The sequence below is a fragment of the Abramis brama genome (assembly GCF_963993115.1).
Source record: "Abramis brama genome assembly, chromosome: 3".
NCBI classification, from domain to species: Eukaryota; Metazoa; Chordata; class Actinopteri; order Cypriniformes; family Leuciscidae; genus Abramis; species Abramis brama.
Window position 1 is genome coordinate 50,846,820 of NC_139965.1, and position 26,189 is coordinate 50,873,008.

At 40.1% G+C, this 26,189-nt stretch overlaps 1 protein-coding gene across 7 annotated transcripts in view; it reads right to left on the minus strand.

Annotated features, from left to right (window-relative positions):
* LOC311080498 (solute carrier family 24 member 2) overlaps positions 1-26,189 on the minus strand; it is a 117,109-nt gene that overhangs the window by 65,232 nt on the left and 25,688 nt on the right. For 4 of the 7 annotated variants that reach the window (XM_084110488.1, XM_084110485.1, XM_084110487.1 and 1 more), the window contains exon 3: positions 167-205. The exons of the other annotated variants lie outside the window; for them this stretch is intronic. In XM_084110488.1, coding sequence (XP_083966614.1) covers positions 167-205 — 39 coding nt within the window. The remainder of the gene's footprint in view (positions 1-166; positions 206-26,189) is intronic. 7 annotated transcript variants of the gene reach the window in all.

The following is a 26,189-nucleotide window of genomic DNA, read 5'->3' on the forward strand; positions in this document are numbered from 1 at the left end:
GGAACAGAGTGTAATAATGCAAGCATCATGCTTTACATTATAGCAGGGGCAATGCTGGGGTTTCTGGGCCTCCTGGCTAACTTCTCTGTTGAATTTCCCCTGTATCACAGCACAAACTATCATAAATGGACAAATGCACAGACACATACACATGGACAATACTTACCGACAGTTTGCTGTCATCCTCCACTTCACTAGGGCTCAACTTCATAGTCAAGAAATGAAGAAAGAAAGAAAGAAAGAAAGAAAGAAAGAAAGAAAGAAAGAAAGAAAGAAAGAAAGAAAGAAAGAAAGAAAGAAAGAAAGAAAGAAAGAAAGAAAGAAAGAGAAGAGACAACAGTACAGTGATGTGAGACAGGACCAGCAGACAGTAGACTGACATCAGACTCCATAGAGGCACATATACACTAACAACACATCAACTGACAGTCAAAGCTGGGACAGAGCTTGCAGAGTGTGTTTGACCTCTGACCTTACCGTGAGTGTGTGCTCTGACCACACCAACAGTGTGTTTTGACTACCATAAAGGTAAAATGATGCCATAAAGAATCGCATGCGCAAGAGAAGCTTTGTAAAGCTGTAAATTGAGTTTAAAGCGTAAGAAAAAATGGTTTGCAGCATTTTACTGTTATTCATAACTGTAATTCATGTATTGTGAAACTGCAGCTTCATGCTAACACAAAATAAATATGATCTGTATTCTTCGGACTTCCATTTGTCCATGCTTACATTTTTGGCACATTTATTTTTTTTTTCGGTGAAATACGACCAAGAGCATTGCAAGCCTGTGAACAGCGATTTGCAAGCGAAAACAAGAGTTTAAGAACCGCAAAACAGATTGGCTGCGTAAAACCAAAATTTGTGTAAAAATAAACTTTTGCAAAATTAAGTCTAAGGGCCCGTCCACACGGAGACGCGTTTCACTGTATACGTATACATTTTTTATCGTATTGGCGTTTCGTCCACACGGATCCGGCGTTTTCGGAGACTGAAACCGCTATTTTTTGAAACCGGGTCCCAAGGTGGATAAATCTGAAAATGCCGCCCTTGCGTTTTCGTGTGTACGGCCAATCCGTACATTTTGTGAAACGATGATGTCATCACACCAAGCGTCAACTAGTCAGACACCGTTAAGTCACAGCAACTACATTTATGGTTTTTCATATTGTTTAACAAAGTTCTTGATAAAAAAAGAAAAAAGAAAAGAAAAAAATAAGCTACTGTGCCTAATATTATTGCTGTATACAGCGCGCAAGGTTTATGCGCATGCTTTAAGTCTTCTTCTCCGTTTTTAGTGTATGTCTGTGGCAGAATTACAGCGCCACATACTGGTCTGGCATGTATACTACATCGTTTTGAGTCGGTTTCAGTGGTTTCGTGTGTACGCAGATATTAATTGAGACGACGCCGTGTTTACGGAATTTTTTTTTTGACCGGGGAAAAAAACATATATCGGATAGAGAAAGCTCTGGCTTCGTGTGGATGTGGCCTAAATGACTTGTGTACGTAGGGCAAAAAGTTCCCAAAATAACCCGATATGTACGGTTCTGTCTTTCTTTTAGCTGTGAATATACAGTTTTTGCACAATTCTCTAACTCACTGAGTTTTCCAAGGTGAGGAGGAAGGCGTGTCCTTCTTCATGTAGCCAATCAAATTAGGTTCTCACTGACTCTCGATTTACTCTTATCTAATTGGTTCAATAAACACGCAGAATGCCAATAATTTTTTTAATTTTATTTTAGATGCCAAGACATTTATCTTCATTTAGTTCAGCATTGTACTCGCTGTGGGAATAGTACTTTTAACGTACAATACTTTTAAGTTTTAATATCATGTATATAATGTATGTAATGTTGGAATTCTAAGTTCATTTGTTACATAATTTCTGTATTATAATCTTATATTTATTATTATAATTCTTTATTTATTTTATTATTATGATTTTATGTTATTATTATTTTAATTGTTGTATTTGTTTTGCTATATCTAGCCATGTGTATATATAATATTGTCTTTTTTATTTAGATTAATTATTATTTTCTCTACATAGAGATGTTACTCATATTCATACTCAGATGTTCAGTTGCTCTAAATCATTTTGATATGTTGTTTTAATGCTTTGGCAATACAAAATGTATTTTTTTGTCATGCCAATAAAGATTTCTGAATTGAATTGGAATGAATCGTGCCAAAACTGTAAGCGCAGCTAAAAGACAGATGCTGCAAACGATGCTGCAATGCTGCAAACCATTTTTTTGCACTTGAAACGCGATTTACACCAATCTTCTCTTGCGAATGCAAATTTAATTTACACTTAGAATCGTATGTACACTTCCACATATAATACTCTGCGCATGTGATTATGTATGGCATCATTTTACATTCATAGACTTCTGAAATCTGACCTCACAGAGATTGTTTGACCTCTCACCTTAAAGAGTGTGACCTCTTACCTCACTGAGACTGTTTTAACCTCTAACCTCACAGAGTATATTTTGTTACTTCTGACCCTGTGTTTTGACCTCTGACATCGCCAAGTGTGCAGTTTCACCTCTGACCTTCTAGTGTGTTTTGTCCTCTGACATCAAGGGTGCAGAGGTGGACAGTAACAAAGTACATTTACTTGAGTACTGTACTTAAGTACACTTTTTGAGTATCTGTACTTTACTTGAGTATTATTTTTTCTGGAAACTTTTTACTTTGACTTCACTACATTTGAAAGATAAATATCGTACTTTTTACTCCACTACAATTCTGTCAAGGTCCTTGAGTAGAAAGTAACATCAGTCAGTGGATGGTTTTGGTTGCAGGGGTTGCATTTTGGTTGGAAATGAAAGTCGGGTTGACGTCAGAACCCTGCATCTGATTGACATCAGAACCCGACGTCAGATTGACGTTGGATATTGTTTGAAAATAAAAGTCGGGTTGACGTCAGAACCCGACTGATGTTGGTTTCTGACGTCAACCCGATTTTCATTTTCAACCACAATACAACGTCTTTCCAACGTTGGAGATCAACGTCAATCTGACATTGGATTCTGACATAAACCTGATTTTCATTTTCAACGTTGGGTTTGGTTTTCTAAATGCGAATTTTGTCACTTTTTTGGAGCACCCTTGCTTATAGATAACAGTAAAGCTAACATATTCATACTAAAAGCCAAAAAACTTTAAATAGGGCAATATTTGAGGGAACAGCCATTTGGGTGTCCGAAACCATTGTAGACGTTATTGAGTGCACTTATTCAATCTCACATTCAATCCCACTACTGGAACGGTGTTCTAGAAATAAATTTGATATTGATATGAGGTTAGGTATGCAGGCATAGATTCAGAGGCATACGGTAGCCTACTTACATACAACAATGCAACAAAACAACGCATTGACATTTACTTTTTACTTTTGATACTTAAGTACTTTTAAAATCGAGTACCTCTGTACTTTTACTTAAGTAAAAATAGGTCTTTACAACTTTTACTTGTAACGGAGTAATATTTGACCAGTAGTATCTATACTTTCACTCAAGTAAGGAAGTTGTGTACTTCATCCACCTCTGTCCCCACGGCCAAAACCAGACGTCTGTGGATGAGAATCCAAAACACTGGTGGGACGTTGTCCTGCTTCACTTCACAGACGCGCGAGTGAAATGAGAATTTTAGAATGACGGGAAACTTATTAATAGGACACTTTATTCAACAGGAAGAACAGCTCGTTCCGCGCGTCATAGGTCATTACGCTATTTAACGTCATCGCACATGCGCAGTCCTTTCAGTTTCGGTTTTCAATCCGATCAAGTGTTTACATGTTCTCTCGATCGGATTACAAAAGGGATAAACCACCCCTTTCAATCCGATCGAAATTTCATTCGGATCGAGCTCAATCGGATCGATTAAGGTGTTTACATGAAGGTTTTTTAGTCCGATTGAGCCGTCATTCCGATTATAAGTGTCCATGTTATAATAATATTCTACCCTGCTGAAAACATTAATGATGTAAAGGAAGAACAATATAAAACATGATTTATTGATTTAAATAATTGGAACTTTGTAGTTTATTTTGCTCCCTCTGCCGAAAGTAGAACTGGAAATCGTATTTGTTTTAGTCATGATTACATTATTAATCATATGTCATATGTAAACTAGTAAAACATTCCAAATTATCAAAGGAATTGTCTCCTGTTTCAAAAGATCTGTACACAAATCAGTTAAAAAGAGCTTGTGTACAAAACAAAAAAATGAAAGAAAAAAATGCCTAATAAAAGCATAATCATAAGCAGTTTGTTCAATAACAGGGATTATGCGAAGAGCTCTTTCAATAGGACAGTTAATAACAACTTAATAATGAAAGTTCAAAACTGAAAGTTGCTGTTTTTAAAGACTTTTATACTTATTTGAGAACTTACATGTGTCAAAATCTAGCAGTCAGTCACTGATTTAAAAAAGTGCACATAGTAAAAGGTATGTCAGTGCAGTCAAGACTCAGGAGCATAAAATATTGTCGACAATAGTGATACATGCATGAGCATGCACTTTCAACAATTGCTGAAAAAGAATGAATTCAAGTCTATGGCCAAGTGCCCAACTATAGGGCTTCAACAACAATTGTACATGTACCATATGAAATAAATAAATAAAGCCAAACTGGTTTGTAATAAGTGAATAAGGTAATGCTGTTTTTGGAGTTGTTTAATCATCCTTTGGTGAGATATGGATATTATTTGCAGTTGATTTCATCTAAGGCTGTGGCTTAGATGAAATCAACTGGCTATAAATCAGTTGTAAGTCAGATGCTCCTGTCTGCCTCGTTGCTTCTGCTGCTGTTTGCGTTGGTGTGTGTCTGAAAAGCTTCGTATATCTTTCTGTTTTGAATCATTATTTACTATCATTCCTTGTTGTTTATACTGCTAAATATAACTTACTCAACATCACATATTAACCTGACATAGCTAGCTTCAATCTAAATCGTTATTGCTAGCACAACACGCTAGTAATTCGCTAGCGTGCCATCCGCATGCTATTTATTTATTTATTTTTCTCGCGCGCGCTCACGCCTTTTACGAGTCCATCAAACAACTTAGGTGAGTAGGATCAGTCAACAAACATGGTAAGTCATGTCATCTTCTCCTCTTATTGTTACTTGCACCTCATGCAACATGTTTAGCATATCCTTCTCTGTCAGCACAGGATTTACATGTGATAAATGCAGGAAGATAGTAAAGCTGACGGCCGGGGAAGATTTCAGAACTAGAGACACGCATCCAAACTTTATATTCTTACGAGGATAGTAAGAATGCAAGGGCTTTAGATACTGCTTTGGATGCGACTAGCTTAGTGAACTCTGTACATTGTTCGGTTCCGACTGAAGTAGAGCCCATGCAGCAGGGCAATTGACCCTTCGCAAAGACCCGCCCCCTTTAGTTACTGTCGCTATGTCCGACAAGCTACGCTGCTCTCACGCCACACCATGTTCTCACGCAGTGAAAAATACATTGCGGAGCAGAGAGGAGACTGACAACACGCTGACAGACAGGACAGACCAGGTTACTTTTCGGTAACTTTTGATATTAAACATATTAAACAAAGTCTCACCTTTCAAATTTGGTCATTTTTTAAAAGAAATTTAAACGATACATACCGTTTTGTGGCTCTTAAATGTGTCTGACAGATCGCTGTAGAGCATCAGTTAAAGCTGCTCGTGAACCGATCATCTCTTCCTTCTAGTTAATTTATAGCATCAAATAAACATGAATGAACATAGGAAGGAATGTTGTTTTAAACCGCGGAAAGGCATCAGTACATTCCGTTTTTTAAATTCAAATCCTCCCATGTTAATCTGCTATCTCTCCTGACTTCTTTGTCGGACAAAATGGCGGATGGCGGATTATGATTGGTTAGATCGCCTGTCAATCAAGCTCCCTGCGAAGGGTGAATTGGGTGACTGTATAGTTGCGGGACAAAACACCGCTCTTCCGTTCCGATAACAACATTAAACAGGTTCTCCCCACTCAGTGAAACACCCACTGAGAATCCTGTTGATTGTGCCCTAGTTACTGGTGATTCTATTTCACGGAACGTGAAAATAGAGACACCAGCCACCATAGTCAAATGTTTGCCGGGAGCCAGAGCACCTCACATCAAAGCAAATTTAAAAGTGCTGGCTAATACTAATCATAAATTCTCTTAGATTATTATTTACGTTGGCACAAATGATGTTCCACTCCGCCAGTCGGAGATCACCAAAATTAATATTAAAGAGGTGTGTGAACTTGCAAGTATGATGTCAGGCACTGTAATTTGCTCTGGCCTCCTTCCTGTTCGCAGGAGTGATGAGATAGTCAGTAGATTGTGTTCACTCAATGGCTGGCTGTCGAAGTGGTGTCCGCAAAATAATATAGAATTCATAGACAATTGGAAAAGTTTTTGGGGCAGACCTGACCTGTTGAGAAGAGATGGTATTCATCCCTCCTGGGATGGTGCTGCTCTTCTCTCTAGTAATTTGGCTCATAGTTTTAGAGATAAAACATGACAATCTGGGGCTCAGGTCAGGAAGCAGACAGACTGGCTTAACCGACCGTCTGCTAGCTGTCTCACGTCACCAAGGTCAGATAAATCCCATCACATAGAGCCTCTTTCACCTAGCTATCATCACATAGAGACTGTGTCTGTTCCCCGAATTTGGAAATCCAAAAAACGTTTCAACCCATCTAAGGTTAAAAATTTAATTGATGTTCAACAAATAAAAAACAGCTATAATACAGATGAGCAAATGATAAAGCTCGGGTTGCTGAATATTCGATCCCTTACTTCAAAAGCACTTATTGTTAATGATATGATTACTGACTATAATCTAGATGTGCTGTGTTTGACAGAAACCTGGCTAAAATCAAACAATTACATTACTTTAAAAGAGTCCACCCCGCAAGATTACTGTTATAAACATGAACCTCGTCTGAAACGCAAAGGGGGAGGTGTCACTGTAATTTATAGTAATATTTTCAAAATCACTAAGAAATTTAGTTTAAATATACTTCTTTTGAAGTGTTGGTGTTTAATGTAAAAATATATAGTGTAAATGACAAATCACGTTTGAGATTTGTGCTGGCTACTGTATACAGGCCACCAGGGCACCATAAAGATTTTATCAAAGAATTTGCTGACTTTCTATCAGAGTTAGTATTGGCTGCAGATAAAGTACTAATTGTTGGTGATTTTAATATACATATAGATAATGAAAAAGATGCATTGGGATTGGCATTTAAAGACATTCTGAACTCTATTGGAGTTAGACAACACGTGTCAGGATCTACTCATTGTCGTAATCATACTCTAGATCTAATATTATCACACGGAATAAATGTTGATGCCGTTGAAATTCTGCAGCAGAACGATGACATCTCAGATCATTATCTAGTCTCGTGTAAATTACATTTAGCCAAGGCTGCAAAGCCAACTCCGTGTTACAAATATATGTTAGACCAATCACTTCTGCCACTAAAGATTGCTTTATTAATAATCTTCCTAATCAGTTTCATCATCTCAGCATTCCGGATAGCTTAGAAGAACTCAATATTGCAACAGAAACTTTTAACTCTCTCTTTTTCAGCACTTTAGACACAGTTGCTCCGTTGCGCTTAAAGAAGATTAAAGAAAATAGTCCAACACCGTGGTACAACGAGCACACTCAGGCCCTTAAGAGAGCAGCCAGAAAAATGGAGCACAACTGGAAGAAAACAAAACTAGAGGTATTTCGCATTTCATGGAGAGTTCGGTTGCATACAGAGAGAGAAAGTCTGAGTAGAGTTTCCTGTTAAAACGGTGTCGTGTTAGCGGCCCCTAAGTTAATAACTAATGATCGTTGCGACGGAAGTGAATCAATCAAATTAACTTTAGCTGGAAAATAACTTTATTCAAGAACTGCTATAAAGCCAATAAATATAAATATAAATATAAATATAAATATAAATATAAATATAAATATAAATATAAATATAAATATAAATATAAATATAAATATAAATGAAGCCTATATAAATGAAGATGACTTGTGTTTGTGTTTCATCTCTTCTCTTTTTTTTCTGTTCTTGTTGTTCCTCTTATCTTCAGTGATTCTACTTGTTAACCGGAGGTGTCTAATGCTCAATCATCACTTGTAGAGTTATCTACCTTATTTCACTAACTGCAACATTGCTTCAGTGTTACTTTTACTCTCTATAGATTCGATTAGGACCATATGAAAATTGAGTGTTTCTTTAACACTGTGGAACAGCAACATGCATTTTTCTTTATTAAATAATTTAATAAAATTAATTTGAGAAAATTGTCTTGGTCTTTATTTAACTAGGAATACACATTAAGAAACATGATAATTCTAGAGAGGAGCATTTTGATAAATATATGCACTATATTGCATTCTTATTGTATTTTTACTTAAAGCTGCAGTCCGTAACTTTTGGGTTAAAAATTGTCCAAAATAATTTTTTGAGCAATTACATAACCAGCCAGTGTTCAAAACTATCTGCTTGCCTTAGCTCAATTCTAAACGGTAAGATTGTAATGATGTTTTTAATTTCCATGGGAAATTCGAGCATGTCTTTGCGTCATTACGTCACATCTGTACACATAAAGAAGGTGTCTCGGCTAGTAGGTTATATTGCGTGTGAGGATGCAGGGCTCCAGACTGCGACCAATTGGTCGCATTTTGCGACCATTTTTTCTGCCGGTGCGACCAAATATTTATTTAGGTCGCGCTGGCGCGACCACAACGTTGCCGAGCAGCGAATGCAAACAAAATGAAAGCGGAACGAAAATGCGCTACTCATTTGTGCTTCACGGACCGTTTATTAGTTCGGACCAACAACAGACAGCGCAGCGCCCCGAACTTGCCAGTCGCGGGCCGATCTCGATCACGTGGCAACACTGTTACTAGGAGATCCAGACTCTGGAGATCCAGTGAAGAAATCCATTGAATTCGCCTCAGAATTAATAACATCATCGCTGCGAGATCCAGTGAGAAACATTCAGATTCGGCGCAGAGTTCTCTGTTATAAACCATAGATATCAGATCAAACAGCGCTGACGTGGAAACCAGGAGAAACATTTATAGAAGGCTTTCAGCCCACAAATCAGCAACATTCACCATGGATTTAGGCTAATGTAGTAACTCTAACCATAACTATGGTATTGTGACAGAAATAGTCAAACGTAACGTTACCACACATCTTTTTTTTTCAGCAATTCAAATCTATAGTATTATATATAAATGTTATTTTTAATGTGATGACCAACAAATTTTTTGTTCATCCTTCAAAGATTGTCTAAAATTTTTAAGATGTAGGAAATCTCTTTTTTTTTAAAAACACTTATTTAAAAATAAAAAATAAATAAAAATGACCATTGTAAACAGTAGGATTCTTATTGGCTATTTTGACTCCCTAATACCAATTTTTCTCGTTTTGCTTTTTAATTAATATTAAGACATTATGAATGATAATAATTAAAGTTAATTTCATCTACACTCTAAATTAAGCTTAGTGCTTTATTGTCAGCCCCAGTGCTACCAGATAGTTTCTGCAGAACTCAGTGGCTCGGGTGCTGCTGCCCTCAAATGTTAGTCTGGAGCCCTGTGAACTGCACATTGTAATATCTGTACGTTAAGCCTATTTATTATTAAATAATTTGTCAGTATTACAGTTATTTTGTGGGAAATTTAAATAATTGCATTGCAAGCTGGTTTAAGGTGTGCCCCTAAATTTTCTGTTTGCGCTCCTAAAATTTTCAGTCAGGGGCTACAGCGCTCCTAGTAAAAAAAGTTAGTCTGGAGCCCTGGGATGTTGGAGGTGGAGATTTATAGCCTTTTCTCACAGCACTTGATATAATTAAACTTATAATTTTGATGGCGGATCCAGAAAGGTTCAAACGACATTCACCATGTGACAACTGGAGATTCATTAACATTAACAATTTGAGAACAGAGTATAATTTGCCCGGTTTGACGCGATATGATAAGTGATCGTTAGATTTAATCAGCGTGATTTACTGCAATGCTTTTTTTCCCTTAGTTGGTCAGAACAAAAGTGGATGTTACTTACTTGTTCAGATGACATTTTCCGGTGAAAATTATTATGTTGGTCATACTTGCAAAAAGTAGAATCTGTGATTCCGAATGACAGTATCCACAACGGCACGGTGACTGACAGCCGCACATTCTTATCAAAACATTGGATTCATCCGCACTGTGCCATGCCGAGGCACAAGCCACATAAAGTTGATAATTCCGAGAATAACTGCAATAGCAGATTTCGAAAAGAGATGGCAACAAAGAGGAAAAACTACGGACTGCAGCTTTAACCTGTTCCTCAAATATAATGTAAGCTATGTTTGAAAAAATCTATCATGTTTTTAGTCAACATTTAAATTTTTATATTTCAAAAAACGAGTAGAAATATAATTGTCATTAAAACTTTATTATTATAAAACTTGCCATGTAGCCTACTGTAGCTGATACATACCACAGTTAATTGATATTGAATCAAACTGAATCATAATCGAATCTGAATCTAACTGAATTGCAAGCTATTATGAAATTTTTGTCAATACCCAGCCCTACACAACAGCCTATGACCCTTAAAACAACATTTTACAATAAACCAGTCACTCAAAGCACAGTCTGGAGTAATGTGGTCCAATCTATTCTAATCCAGTTCAATCAAGAACTGGTTTATAGTCGGACAGTCTCTTGAAGTGGGTGGTTCTGCTCAGAGTATGCAGTAAACTGATGTAAAGCTCTCTAGGTTCTGTTCCAGTGTTCCCAATCCAACAGACTGTAATACAGCGAATTCGAGCTGAAAGGTCATGTGCAGTGGACACTGCTACTAACATCAGTGGGATCAGATCAGCAGGTAATGCAGAACCATTGGAGCCTCATCAAGATGGAAAAGATGCTAAAATTAGCTCTTAGGGCTAAATGAGCTCCAAGAGAACGCCCTGGAAGAAATCAATTTGAATCTCACATCTCTGCACATCTAGTTTACTTATCACCAACCTGAAACCAACTTGTACTGCGACTCTGTTAAAAATCAGCATCCATTTCCATGCTTTTATTCAATTGTAATTTAAATCTTTTTGCATCCACAGTGCTGAGAACACTAAAGTTGCTTTTTGTTTAGCATCCTCATCATATATATCATATACATCCTCATTCAAATATAACTCCACATAAATCAATAAAATACATAAGTAATAAAAAATAATAATAATAAAATGCATAATTGAAATGCATACATACATACATACATACATACATTCATACATACATGCATAGCCAGCTTTCCAACTCTTGTTAATTAGTAACCCAATTTTCTGCAAGCAGAACTAATTACAAAAGCAGCCACTCTTATCACCTATAGGGGATTTCAGGACGGCACAGACCTCAAAGCGCAAATCACAGAGGAGCCAAATCATCAATCTCCAACACTTAACAGAAAAAAAGGAAAAGCCTCCTCAAGTGAGTGTAACATCCTAAAATAAGGCACTAAGATAAAATGTCTGTAAAGTATGCCTCTTTAATCAACAAAACATCAAATCAGTGCCACTGTTGCTAATACACCTTGATAATTGTATGCTGGTAAATGGAATATGTGTAAACAAGGCCCATTAATTCGCTAAATAGTGCAGCTATACTATAGCGATTTTAATTAAACAGGCAACTTAGTTTGGCTTTCTCTAAGCAGCTCAGAGTAAGATTGAAGATGTGAATCAAATGTGAAGCTGATAAGAAGATGTGAGCTGTCTAATTGGATACATTACAGATCTAAGATTAAACCCATTACTTAAAGAGCATATTGCAGGTAAATTATTTTACAAAATGAATATATAACCATGTATGAAAATACCATATGAAAAGTTAATTGAGGATTTAAAAATTTTTACAAGACATTTTACAAGACATTAGTTGCCTCTTCACGATGACTTGCCTCTTCATGATGACTTTGACTCTTCACGATGACTCTCTTAATTTAGTCCTAATTTGTAAGTCGCTTTGGACAAAAGCGTCTGCTAAATGACTAAATGTAAATTAGGGCACACATTTAGTAGAAAAAGTGACAGTTTCTTTGACAGTATTTTTTTTTTTAACCGCACAATTTTACGTCACGAGAGGATTGATAATCCCTCTCGTGACATAAAATTGCGCGATGTTAAAAAAAAAAAACTGTCAAAGAAAGTGTCACTTTTATGTCATGAGTGTCAATAAATATTTATAATTTCCTCAGCGTCCAAACTGTCATTGCGATCCATTGTTTTCCTTTTGTTTAAATTGGCCGTGCTCCCTCCCGTTAAGTCACTTCCGGTTTGGCATTTTTCAGATGCGTTAGATGTTATTATAGTGTTTGTTTCAATATTCAAACTAATGAATCCTTAACTTTGAAATACGTATGATAAAATGTATACGTTTTACAAAGACAGATTACACTTGAAATATTGTTAAAATTGTAATTGTTGTTGATTTACATGTGAAAACCTTTAATAAAATAGCAAAAAATATATTTACAAGGTAGATGTAAGCAACATCGTAATAGGTCAATATAAGCCTTCTCATTAAATTATTTATTATTGTTTTTTATTAGTGACACATTTGGGGAGAGGATATATTCCAAAACTTTCTGAAAATACAGTATGAGAATTAACTGCATAGTTACTAGAAATGTTTACCTTGGATTAGGGGTGTCGCAATATACCGGTGTTGACATAATCGTGATATTCAAAGCATGAAATATCGACATCGTGTTAATTTAGAGTGTGACAATATACCGGTATTGGCGATAATAACCACAATGTTTAAAATGAATAGGACTCTTATGATAACATGACACGTAAATACTACAGCGCCAGTACCTGGTTGACCTCTCAAGTGGCAGTATTGCACCCGCGAACACCTGTCAAATAAGAAGACGATGCAGTGCTCGTCCGCGCTCGCGTAGCTAGAGTGAAACACTCTGTCCACAACCGAAAAAAGTAAGCTCGCCAGTAATAAGAAAAGAGTTCTTCGACTTCATCAAAGAAAACAGCACATTAAAGATGGTCGCAGGGCTCTCAAGTCTCACGCATTTCAACCCGTTCACACGCCACACCTTGTATTTCTCACGCAGAGACATTACGAGGATAACGCCCTCCAAGTTGCCGCGCTATTTTTTAAACCGTGAAACCATGAGTGAAACAGGTAGAGGAATCAAGTGAGTTACTTATAGGGATCTCCCAGTCACGTGACCCCTAGCCGCGTGTCAGCCATTTTGACGGAATACTTCAGCGCACCAACATACATGAGAATGCGGATTATCACATGTTTCATGGCTGCGAATTGATTAAAATAATGAATAATGGTCACTGGATAAATGATCTTGAGCCTGCTGAAATGTTCCTATAAATATATTTTCTTTCCAACTGTGCAATCTGAATAATAAATAGGCTAAATATATTTATCCACTGCAGCAGTCCTATGCTCGTCTTCCCAGTAACAGTTTTTTTTTTTTTTCTCTTTCTGACATTTCATACCTGTTGGGTTTACATTTTTTAATTAAATTGGCTTTAAAAAAAGATTACTTGTGTGTGCTGGTGTTTATTCCAGTCTTTTAAAATAGTTGAATGAATGAATGCTCGCGAGGTGCCTGTAACGATGTTAAATAGGCTAGGCTATTTAATCAATAATGTACACAGGGTAGAGGAGAATTACAGTCAACTACTTTGAATATTATAGCGTTTTGGGCATAAACATATAAATAGTGAAAAGATTGACATTGAAAAATGACACAGAATGATTAAAATGTAATATTTAAATATTTAATCCAAATAAATAAATGTTCGTGGTTCACACTGATGTTATTCATTTGTTCTCACACACTTCAGCGTCGCGGTCACTGGTTTAGACCATAGACTAAAAAAATGGTTTACTTTAGACGAACACTGACCACTATTATTAGCGCAGCGGCCTTCAGCTAACTCTTCACGTCATGTCATCACAAAAAGAAATATACAAGAGGAAGATAAAGGAATTAGGAATCATAGATCCATATGAAGCACCACAAGTTCTTTTTACAGGCATTCAATGTGTAGAAAAACGTCCTGACATTGAGTTCGGTGACATTTACAGCTATTCACTTATTCCCATCACGCTACACCGGAGCTTCATTAAAAGCATACAAAAGCTTAGCAGGCTATCGGTATCACAGCATCGGGCATGATAGAAGAATAGATGAATATTTCGCGACGAGCAGTATTATCACCAGCGGTTTAGCATTTTCTATTCCGTCAAGATGGCTGCTCCAAATGGCGTGACGTCACGCGGGACGTCGAGCTTTGAAGGCCCTGACACTTACCAGCTAATCAAATAAAAAAATATAGCTACCGAACAGCCAATCAGAAAATAGCATTGCTGTATCTGGGTAAGATTTTCACAGGCTTGTGCGTGCGACACAGATTCAGATGCTCGCTGAAGTAAGTAACGTAACGGTTACAGAGGAGGACAGCGGCTGTCACATTTTAAATTATTTACATCTCGCCGAACTAATTTCTACAGAGTACAGACTGATCAATGTGGGAGAAGAACATCCTATGTAAGTCATCTCACTATTGCTGGGGAATATGTGTCCAGACTCCAGACAGCTGGTAACGTTATGTTAGCTAACAGTTTGACCAGACTATCACGTGAATTAGCCTATCTAGCCTGTTGAATCCCTGGTAGTTTTATCTTAAGTAACTTAATTCACAAAGCAGTTGAGACCAACTTCTAGGAAGGACATTACCAACTTAAAGGGATAGTTCACCCAAAAATGAAAATTCTGTCAGTAATTACTCACCCTCATTTTGTTCCAACCCCGTAAGACCTTCGTTCATCTTCGGAACACAAATTAAGATATTTTTGATTAAATCTGAGAGCTGGATCACTCCTCCATAGGCTTCTTCTAAGTGATTTGAACTTGCTGGCCCAGAAAAGTTATTAAAGAGATCGATAATATAGTCCAAGTGACTACAGTGGCTCAAACTTAAGTTTACGTACAACACAGAAGCGTTGTGCTAAAACACTACGTGAATTCACTCGAGGCCCACAGAGAAGGAAATGAATAGTAGAATAAAGTCTTTTATTTTTTTTTCGCACAAAAAGTATTCTCTATAATAATATATAATAAGTATTATACACACACACACACACACACACATAAATGCTGAATTAAATAAATATTATTTTATTTGTAAGAATATGTGTCATTTATGAGATCAGACACCCGTCCCCATTAAACCCCTGCCGCCGCTGTGTCCGCCGCCAAAATCTCACTCTGAACTCAGTTCAAAACTTGAGAGCCCTGTGGTCGCACACCGAACGAGAAGCGCAGCGCCACGTATTTAAAATTAGAACACATTCTGTATGAGTGTACACCTTTTACAGTCTATGGTGTACACACACCGGCGGCGCCCAGCAATGGCTCATGACCTTGTTCAAAATCCTGCCGCGACACAGAGCGCCATTTACATCGTTTTATATTAAATTTACATTATATTTGTCTCAAATCATCCTAAATGATTTCACCCTGTGCTGCAATATACATTTAATTTTACATTTATTTACAGAAATCAGCTGCTTGAATGAAAATTGCTGATGTTATCGGATTTTCAGGTGATATTCTCAATGCATTCAGTTAACGGACGCTCTGAGGTAAAGTGTTCAGATGACAGACTCAGCAACTATTGTATTTAATTGTACAGTATAATCATAACATAGTACAGACATTATCTGTACGGTGTGCAATACCTCGAGTTGTCATAGACGCGACGCGGCTATTATTTTACTAGTCATGGAATGGGAAACGTGACATTAACTGTTAACAGGGGGTTTCTGTGTTCATATATTTAATAAAGGGTGATTATTAAAATTAAGAACCCTGTTTTCTTTACTCATCTTATTTTTGTATTTGTATTTGCACTTGATTTTTTTGTTCAAATCTGCTATCTGCATGACTTTATTGGCAATAGGTTTAAGAGCTTTTCAGTTCTTCAGGAAACCTTCAGACAGTGTTTGGCTTCAGTTTAAATTTAAAACCAGATAAACTTTACATGCTTGTCTTCCTTCACAAAAATTTGCCATAGATTGAGTTCGCAAGAAGTAAAAATGCATGTGCCTTGTGTTTATCAGTATCCTTATATTTGTTGGGTAAAAAAGAAAAACTATATAAACAAAGTAAAAATTAATTTGACTGATAACTACTTTACTTATTTGGGAATGAGACCTTTGTACCAGTCGCACTGAGACATTTCAAATGATATCAAACATGTGTAATACCATATTATAATTATTCACATTAAACCATACAGTGAGGAAAATAAGTATTTGAACACCCTGCTATTTTGCAAGTTCTCCCACTTGGAAATCATGGAGTGGTCTGAAATTGTCATCGTAGGTGCATGTCCACTGTGAGAGATATAATCTATAAAAAAAATCCAGAAATCACAATGTATGATTTTTTAACTATTTATTTGTATGATACAGCTGCAAATAAGTATTTGAACACCTGTCTATCAGCTAGAATTCTGACCCTCAAATACCTGTTAGTCTGCCTTTAAAATGTCCACCTCCACTCAATTTATTATCCTAAATTAGATGCACCTGTTTGAGGTCGTTAGCTGCATAAAGACACCTGTCCGCCCCATACAATCAGTAAGAATCCAACTACTAACATGGCCAAGACCAAAGAGCTGTCCAAAGACACTAGAGACAAAATTGTACACCTCCACAAGGCTGGAAAGGGCTACGGGGAAATTGCCAAGCAGCTTGGTGAAAAAAGGTCCACTGTTGGAGCAATCATTAGAAAATGGAAGAAGCTAAACATGACTGTCAATCTCCCTCGGACTGGGGCTCCATGCAAGATCTCACCTCGTGGGGTCTCAATGATCCTAAGAAAGGTGAGATATCAGCCCAGAACTACAAGGGAGGAGCTGGTCAATGACCTGAAAAGAGCTGGGACCACCGTTTCCAAGGTTACTGTTGGTAATACACTAAGACGTCATGGTTTGAAATCATGCATGGCACGGAAGGTTCCCCTGCTTAAACCAGCACATGTCAAGGCCCGTCTTAAGTTTGCCAATGACCATTTGGATGATCCAGAGGAGTCATGGGAGAAAGTCATGTGGTCAGATGAGACCAAAATAGAACTTTTTGGTCATAATTCCACGTGTTTGGAGGAAGAAGAATGATGAGTACCATCCCAAGAACACCATCCCTACTGTGAAGCATGGGGGTGGTAGCATCATGCTTTGGGGGTGTTTTTCTGCACATGGAACAGGGCGACTGCACTGTATTAAGGAGAGGATGACCGGGGCCATGTATTGCGAGATTTTGGGGAACAACCTCCTTCCCTCAGTTAGAGCATTGAAGATGGGTCGAGGCTGGGTCTTCCAACATGACAATGACCCGAAGCACACAGCCAGGATAACCAAGGAGTGGCTCTGTAAGAAGCACATCAAGGTTCTGGCGTGGTCTAGCCAGTCTCCAGACCTAAACCCAATAGAGAATCTTTGGAGGGAGCTCAAACTCCGTGTTTCTCAGCGACAGCCCATAAACCTGACTGATCTAGAGAAGATCTGTGTGGAGGAGTGGGCCAAAATCCCTCCTGCAGTGTGTGCAAACCTGGTGAAAAACTACAGGAAACGTTTGACCTCTGTAATTGCAAACAAAGGCTACTGTACCAAATATTAACATTGATTTTCTCAGGTGTTCAAATACTTATTTGCAGCTGTATCATACAAATAAATAGTTAAAAAATCATACATTGTGATTTCTGGATTTTTTTTTTTAGATTATGTCTCTCACAGTGGACATGCACCTACGATGACAATTTCAGACCCCTCCATGATTTCTAAGTGGGATAACTTGCAAAATAGCAGGGTGTTCAAATACTTATTTTCCTCACTGTATATATTTTTGGGTGAATTCAGGTAGGGGATGGGTGAAGGGAAGAAATGTAGATTAGGATTGCTTAGGTGAGAGGTGCTAGTTTCACAAGAGAGAGTTCAAATGTTAATTTCCAGAAAGGTCCTTTGTCTTCTCGTGGTCGTTCCTCAACCAGTTCTTCCAGTTTTTCCGGTCTTACAGGTGCATCCCTAATTTTTACTATTAAATGGTGGTTGTGTACACACACTGCTGACACACATTTATGTTCAAACACCATGTAAAAGTGAATTTTGGTAGGTCCTCTTCGAGTGTCTACAGAACGAGCCAATGAACGTTGATGTGCGTGAATTGCATCACGTGCTCCGCCCTGCAGTGCGGGTATAAACAGGCGGGCACACGCACTCATTGTCTTTCACTTCAGAGCTGAGAGGTTTTTTGACTTCACGAGTGCTGCAAGAAGAGACTCTACAAGTTGGAAAACTCATCTCATCTCTGTTCCAGCGTTGGTGTGACGGCGCGATCAGCGGTGGCTGCGAGCATTACAGCTCACAACTGCTGTTTTCACAGCATTACACTGTGTGTGTGTGTGTGTGTCGGTTCGGTGGGCGTTTCCTGAGTTTATACTCATTACAGCCGCGGCTACCCCTGGGTGCCTCAGCGTGGAAAGAGTTTTGTTTTCTCTTTTTTGTTTTCATCTGAAAGAGCAACAGAGTGACCCTGCGTCCTTTTCAGGATATCATTCCGCTTGTGCGTTTCTGGATGCGGTCGTTCCCTGGCACCAGCAGACGGCCACAATAGTTGCCTCTCGTGTTTGGGCATTCAGCATGCTGAGGCAGCTTTTGTGAATAGTTCATGCTCCCATTGCAGAAATATGACTATGGCAGCGTTAAGATCAAGACTCGTTTACCTCAAGGGAGGTGCAGTACCCTCGCCTATGCCCCGATCTACTTCGGCGCTTAGCCAGGGTGATCTGAGGATTACCGTGAGGGCTTCCCTGACGAGGCAATCTCTGTGGGCCCCTCATGCCTCACAAACACTGCCGCCGCCGGAGCCTCCAAAAGAGCGTGCTGGTCCTTCTCATGGACGACCAGTCGTGTCTTTTGGGGCTCCTCCTGACGATCAGATGTTGGTCGCAGCATCGGAGGGGGGGAGCTTCAGTCCTCAGAAGATGAGGATTCAGCTGCGTTACCCCCTTCGGGGAGTGTAGCGTTGCCCTAGTCCGATCCAGAATGGGTGGCTATGCTTTCCCGGGCCACCGAGAAGGTCGGGCTTGCGTGGAATCCTCCACCACGTCCCGAACCTTCTCTGTTGGAGGATTGTTTTCTCGGGGCAGGTCATGCTGGTTCTCAGCGCGCCGCCCCAGTGCCATTCTTCCTGGGGGTGCATGAGGAGCTCACTAGGATGTGGACGGCACCGTATAGTGTCAAAAGCCGTCCTAGTGGCTCCTCACAACCCTTGATGGCGGAGCGGCTAAGGGGTATGTGGATGTCCTGCCGGTGGAGCGTGCCGTTGCGATGCAACTGTGTCCAGCGTACGCTTCCTCCTGGTGGGGCAATCCACGCCTCTCGTCCAAGGCATGTAAGTTTTCGTCCGTTCTCACGGCGAAGGCTTACAGAACCTGTGGACAGGCTGCTTCCGCCCTCCATGCCATGGCGCTTCTGCAGGTCCACCAGGCCCAGGCGCTCATGGACATGCACAAGGGTGGTTCTGACCCAGAGCTCCTCCGGAAGCTCCGTGCGGCAACTGACCTCGCCCTCCGGGCGACGAAGGAAACCACACGTTCCGTTGGTCAGGCGATGCCCAGCTTGGTGGTCCAGGAGCGCCACCTTTGGCTCAACTTGGCGGATATGAGGGACACCGATAAATATCGGTTCCTGGATGCCCCTCTTTCCCAGTTTGGGTTATTCGGCGACACGTTCGAGCTTTGCCCAGCAGTTCTCGGCCACCCAGAAGCAGACAGAGGCCCTCCGGCACATCCTGCCCCAGTGGACCACTGCTGCTCCACCCGTCCGCCGGCCACAGACCCTCTGTCCGCTCGTTGCCGAGGTCAACCTCCTGCGGCGTCCTCCGCTCCCACAAAGCCTCCACGGCAGCCATCACCCAGGCCTCAGCGTGGAGAAAGCCGCAGGAAGTCGACCCTGCCCATCCAGGCCGCTGCCAAATCAGGAGGCAAGCGGAGGTGCAAACAACCCGGAGACTGGCGACCCAGAGGTGGATCAGACTGCTCTTCAGGAGATGGTGAACGTGCCGCTCCTTCCCCCGGGTGGAGGGCCAGGCGGAGAATCTTTTGTTTCCTTTTGTTTTTGTTTCGCCACTGGCCCCCTGGTGACCCACAATTTCAATAAAAGAGCAGTTTCTGAAACCTCTGGGTCCCAAGAGGACGCGCTTGGCGGTCGACGACGCTATGCCTTGTCACCCTCAGGTCCCTCTTTCATTGCCAACGAGCAGCAGTGGCTGTGTCCTGGACGCACTGACGCCACCGCACACTTACTCTGCCCTTCGACGGAAGCAGGTACGTGTTGCACCACACATTCAGACCCCACTCTGGGCCACTATGCCGGCCGAGTCGGGTCCCTGCATTCCGCCACGCTTCCCCACCGCAGGTACGTCTGTGAAGCAGTCTCCAAGTAGAGGATGGCTCACTGGATAGTGGATGCCATCGCCTTGGCTTACGAAGCCCAAGGCGTGCCCTGCCCGCCCGGGTTGAGAGCCCACTCCACTAGGATTGTCGCTTCTTGGGCGCTGACACACAGCACCTCACTGACAGACATCTGTAGAGCTGTGGGCTGGGCGACACCTAACACGTTCGCTAGGTTTTATAGCCTACGTGTTGAGCCGGTTTCTTCCTGTGTGTTTGCTTCAACCAGCCGGTAACACCGAAGTTCCCGCTCTAGTGTCGGCTTGCTGCGCCACTTCCCTCCACATGGAGCTGATACGTGCGCTTTTTTGCTCCAGTCAAGTTCCCCACTTAGGCGAACCCTGTTGAGTCCCTCCGCACCCCTTCAGCAGTCAGACGTTGCGGAGCCTGCTCTGATGTCACTGTCCGGTGTTGCCTTCCTTTTCTCAGGCTGAAGCCACCCCAGTGACATTCCTTATGTTGCTCTGCCCCTAACGGCCAGTCCATATGTGTATTCTCCAAATGATACCTCCCTTCGGGCAGGATGTGGCTTCCACAGCGCTTTCCCAGTGTTATCCAAGAGTTCCACTGTGTGGGTTATAACGGAACAGCAGTTTGAACTCCCTCTACGCTGGCCTTCCGCCCCAGTTAATTGGGGGTCTGAGAGTCTTGCGTAGGCCGCTGGATGTGGCAGCAACCGTGGCGTTTTCCATAGGGATCCCAATTACGTTGTCACGTCGACGTAACGTTGAACGTGAGCGACTGATAGAGAACGTCTCGGTTACTAATGTAACCCTCGTTCCCTGAAGGAGGAAACTGGAGACGTTACATCCCGTCGCCACTGTTGCTGACCATCGCTGTAACGGCCATCACTATCTCGGCTCCTCAGCGAAAAACAATGTGTGTGCACCCGCTTCCTGTTTATACCCCTGCTGCGGGGTGGGGCGTGTGACGCGATTCACGCACGCCAAAGTTCATTGGCTCGTTCTGTAGACACTCGAAGATGATAGGGCTCCCTGAAGTGATCCCAATTACGTTGTCACGTCGACTTAACGTCTCACGTTCCTTCCGGTCCTTCAGGGAACGAGGGTTACATTAGTAACTGAGACGTTTTTTTGCACAGACCAGCACAGCGACACACTGTATCAGTAGTATGAGGGATGTTGGTTGCCAGACAGACTCACCAGAGCTGTAGGGGTGTGACGAGACACGAGACTGGGTTCACAAGAACGAGACGAGATAAGATTTTTGCACAGTATTTTAAGAAATCCTCAATGACAAAATCCATGACTAGGAAAATAGTCTGGAGGTGCATTTTGAAATGCTTTAACTAATCATTTTGCAATGAATGTCATTTCAGTTCTACTTTCTGAGCATGAATTATCATATGCATTGAAAGACAACAATATACAAGCACTGTAAAAGGTTTTGCAACAAACTCAACTGACTGGCTTCTCTCCTGTATGATTTCACAAAAGACTTTCACACACGAAAGTCTTTTCATACCTTACTGTACATGAATTATGAGCTTTAAGAACTTCTGACTGAGGCTGTGTATGACCTCCTAATTGAACTCCTTTCCACAAATTTAACATAGAAAAAAAAAAACAGTATAAATAACAAAAATAAATAACAGTTTTTACTCTCTCAATATTCAAAGTGCAAACAGAGACCAGAACAGAGACCAGAGCTAAGAGGTGGTTACAACACCGCCCAGCCTAAGATAGGTTTGAGATTGGGAGACAGGCTATTGTTTCAAATTCGCTGTATTGGGAGAGGCAGTGCTGAGCATGCATTCAGCAAGATAAGATATTTATCAGACGCTTAGGCTCTGTTGCGCAAAGAATCCTCTGGCATGGTCTTGTCAGTCATCTTGCCTTAATCTCATCACGTGATCAGTGAACTGTGATTCCTGCTGCACTGTGTGCGACTCTGCAGCTCCTGCTGGATGAGCAGAGCAGACATTTACAATAGTTTACAATTGAATCGACCCTTATCCAACTGAATTAAATGGTTTTTATTTCTATTAAAAAAGCAAAACGACAGTTGAGGCGGTCGGTACCATAATGTAATGTAAATGTACCAGTGGCATAATCTATGCTAATTTCAGCTTTTCACCTCAACAAAAAATCTTGTCATATTTTAATATTGCGTTTCGTTGCAAGATCTCGTCACACCCCTACTGCATAGTGTTGGTACACAACTATCATTCTCAAAGTTGTTGCTTCTGCTAGAGTCTCTACTTCATCAGTGACTGACTCAGGTTCATACATATAGGGTTGAACACCTGCATTTATGTTGTGAATCATATTGCTTCTCCTGATTTGTTATTGCCGTAGGATCAGCATGAGCTGTAGAGGCCACACCCTCTTCTGGAAAGGGGACGGGGATCAGCAGTTCAACTGCATATAAAGAGACGCGAAAACTGCGTGTTTTTGCTCACACCCAAATAGAGGCAAATCTCCAGCAGCTCATCTTCCCAATGGCTGTGGTGCTTGAGGGGCAAGGCGGCTCGGCCATTCTCAGCCTAACTGCGGCGACACGTGTATCCCTGCATTGGCATACGAGTCCGGCGACTCATGGCTTGGCAGCGTGGGAATCCCTTCCTTGCGCCCCTCCTGGACCTGCGAGGACACAAGTGTGCATGAACAGGGAAAAGAATCTGGTCTCTCAAGGAGAGTCGTGAATGGCATTGAACAGCAATGGTGACGAGGCTACATTCGATTCGGGTATGCCTCATCACACGCCGCCAGTCCTGGTTGTTACAGCACCCCTCCTCTCTCTCACACCCACTCCAGTCGGGAAGCTGACGAAGGGCAGCGATTTAAGTGACGGGTGGCGGTTATAATAAGGGGCAGGCAGCCCTTCCGTCACAACATTTATTCCCTATATCAGTAAGCACTGTTTTTACCTCCTTGAAAGGCCTTAATTGTACTCTTCTTGACTGTGTTTTCTTCCGGGAACATACACATTACAATATTCCTCATTTAAATGTCAGTAGGAAAAAAAAAACTATGGAAGACAATGGGGTCCATCAACTGTTTGGTTACAGAGATTCTTCATAATATCTTCTTTTGTGTTCAGCAGAAGAAATAAATTTATACAGGTTTGAAACAACTTGAGGGTGAGTAAATGATGGCAGAATTTTCATTTTGAAGTCAACTAATCCTTTAAATTAAATCCTGGTCCAGACTGTGAAATTAATTTCTGTCCTTACAACTGTCGCTTCTGCTATTGTATGATATCAGCCAAATGAGAATATCTTGAAAAATAGCCAAAAAACACTGACACCAAAGTAATTAAATGGGGTCAACTTAATTTTGACTAAGGAGGTCAAGCGACAGTACTATAGTTTTTGCGCGTGTGCGTGTCAAGGTCACCTTGGAGATGGTATGAGGGCCAACAAAACAGAATTGGAAAAGGTTGTGATTATGAGCACAGGCTGCTTAATGAACATTGACAGAGCAAATTTAGTCATTATGATAATTAGCCTTTCACAAGCCTCATCATAGTGACTGATTGCAATCAGACCTGCTTTAATCTACAAAGTACTACAGACTCGAACACTGTGACCACTGTATGCTTGCACGCACACACACACACACACACCCCAATATCCATTCAGGGAATAAAACTAAATTATACTCTATTACACTTTAATGTAAAATACCCTAACATGCAAGAATTGGGCGAATTTCAGAATTGAACAATTGGCTCACTTTTAATTCATGAGTTGAAATTTGAATTCACAGGATGCTGAACTGGTATTTGAATTGGAATAACAGGTGGAATTTACATCATTGGAATTCAAAGAAATGTAACAAATTCTAATGATTCAACAAAATGGGAAGATGAGAACCTCCTTAGATGTTTAAAATTTATATCCAAAAGTCTGTGGTCACTAATTTAATAGATTGGGTGAGGTAATAATTGCATATTATGTACTGAGTGAATTGAAAAGTAAACATGCAAGTATTTTGCATGTCCCACTTTTGTTTTAATGAAAACATTTGTCCATCTTTATTGACCATCTTTATTGACTTATTGACTCACATAAAGCTACTATAAAATACAATAAATAAAATATCAGCTGCTTGATTTCTTGTATTGTCGCCAAATGTGAACTTTGTATGTTATCACCCAGCTCTAATTTGCTAAATGTGACTATAAGGCATTAAAGGACAAATCCAGTGAAAAATGAACCTGGGGTTAATTAACACATGGTTACCGAGTCGATCGTTCCCTGCGATGCGTTTTCATGAAAATCGAATGTAAAGAGTTTTATCTTTAAAAACAGATTAGCTCATAACACTAGTATATGGGGCACAGAGTAAGTAAAAGTAAATCGCTAGTTAATACCACTAACAAGGCTCAAAATAGCCTCACACTAACACGGTAGCATAATGAGGGTCCCTACATGCAAACCGAAGCATTGAGAACTTTGTAAGTGTACAGACAGTTTAATAAGAAGATACTTTATAAAGACAGTACATTACGCGTTTACATGCAGGAGCCATCTTGGAAAACAGTCTCGACTAATCGAGCCACGAACGCCGGACAGAAAAGTAAAGTTCATATGGACAGAAAAGTCATTTCAAATGTGTTGTGAAAATGGCAGCAGGACAACAGCAAGCAGGGCTGTCCACAGACCTTTTGAGGGGCATGTGTTGAAACTGAAAAAAGGCACCCCCCTCCCTTTTTTTATTTTATATTAAGATTATTTAGTAAGCCAACATAAAAGGAAGAGATGGTCACATCTTCATGGCAAATTCAATAACACAAAATAATAGCCTCAAAAGCTTTAGATTTATTCACCATTAATAACAACCATAATCATAATATGTATAATATAGATATACAGGGTTTCAGGGCTTCTTCAGCCCTAAAAAAAACATGTTTTACTACATAATAAATGTACTATTTCACTATATTTATACAGCCTTGAATTAACCATAATTTAATACTATTACCATAACATTATTAAATGTTATTATATGGCTTGGTTGAATTCCAATGTAGAATGCGGTCTGTTATTTCTTGATAACAGACCGCTGCGAAGTATAACACTCCGTTGCCATGAAAAACAGAGCGTTGCTATGGACGCGGAACGGAAATTTTCTTTAGCGGAAGCAATACAATCGTTTTTAAATCAATAAACTCCTTTTTAAATCAATATTTTGTCAAATTATTTATTTATTTTGTAGGTAGCCATGTAATAATGATACATATCTCCGCTTCGCGTCGGGGTCCCGTTCAGCCTGTAGGGGTTGTTATTCGCTATAACAACCGCCTCGCTATACATTATCCCTTACTTAATAAATTAAGTGTATCAGCAATCATAAATCAAAGAAGAAATTTCTAGGTGACGAGGATCACTCAGTCACTTTGTGTAACAGCGTGGGGGCGCGTGCTTATGATTTTCAGATGGTAAAAACAAATTATGTTTGTTGAATTAGGCTACTTATCAATATATTGTTAACATTTTTACAAAATTCAAACTCAAATGCAGTTACGGGGTTTTTGACCAGCAAATGTGTGCAAATGTGCATTTTGTCCGTCATTAAAACGGCGCCGGCAACATCACATTTCATTTTCATCTGGTTACAAACTATTTTTTAGTAGCTATATGGGCGCTCA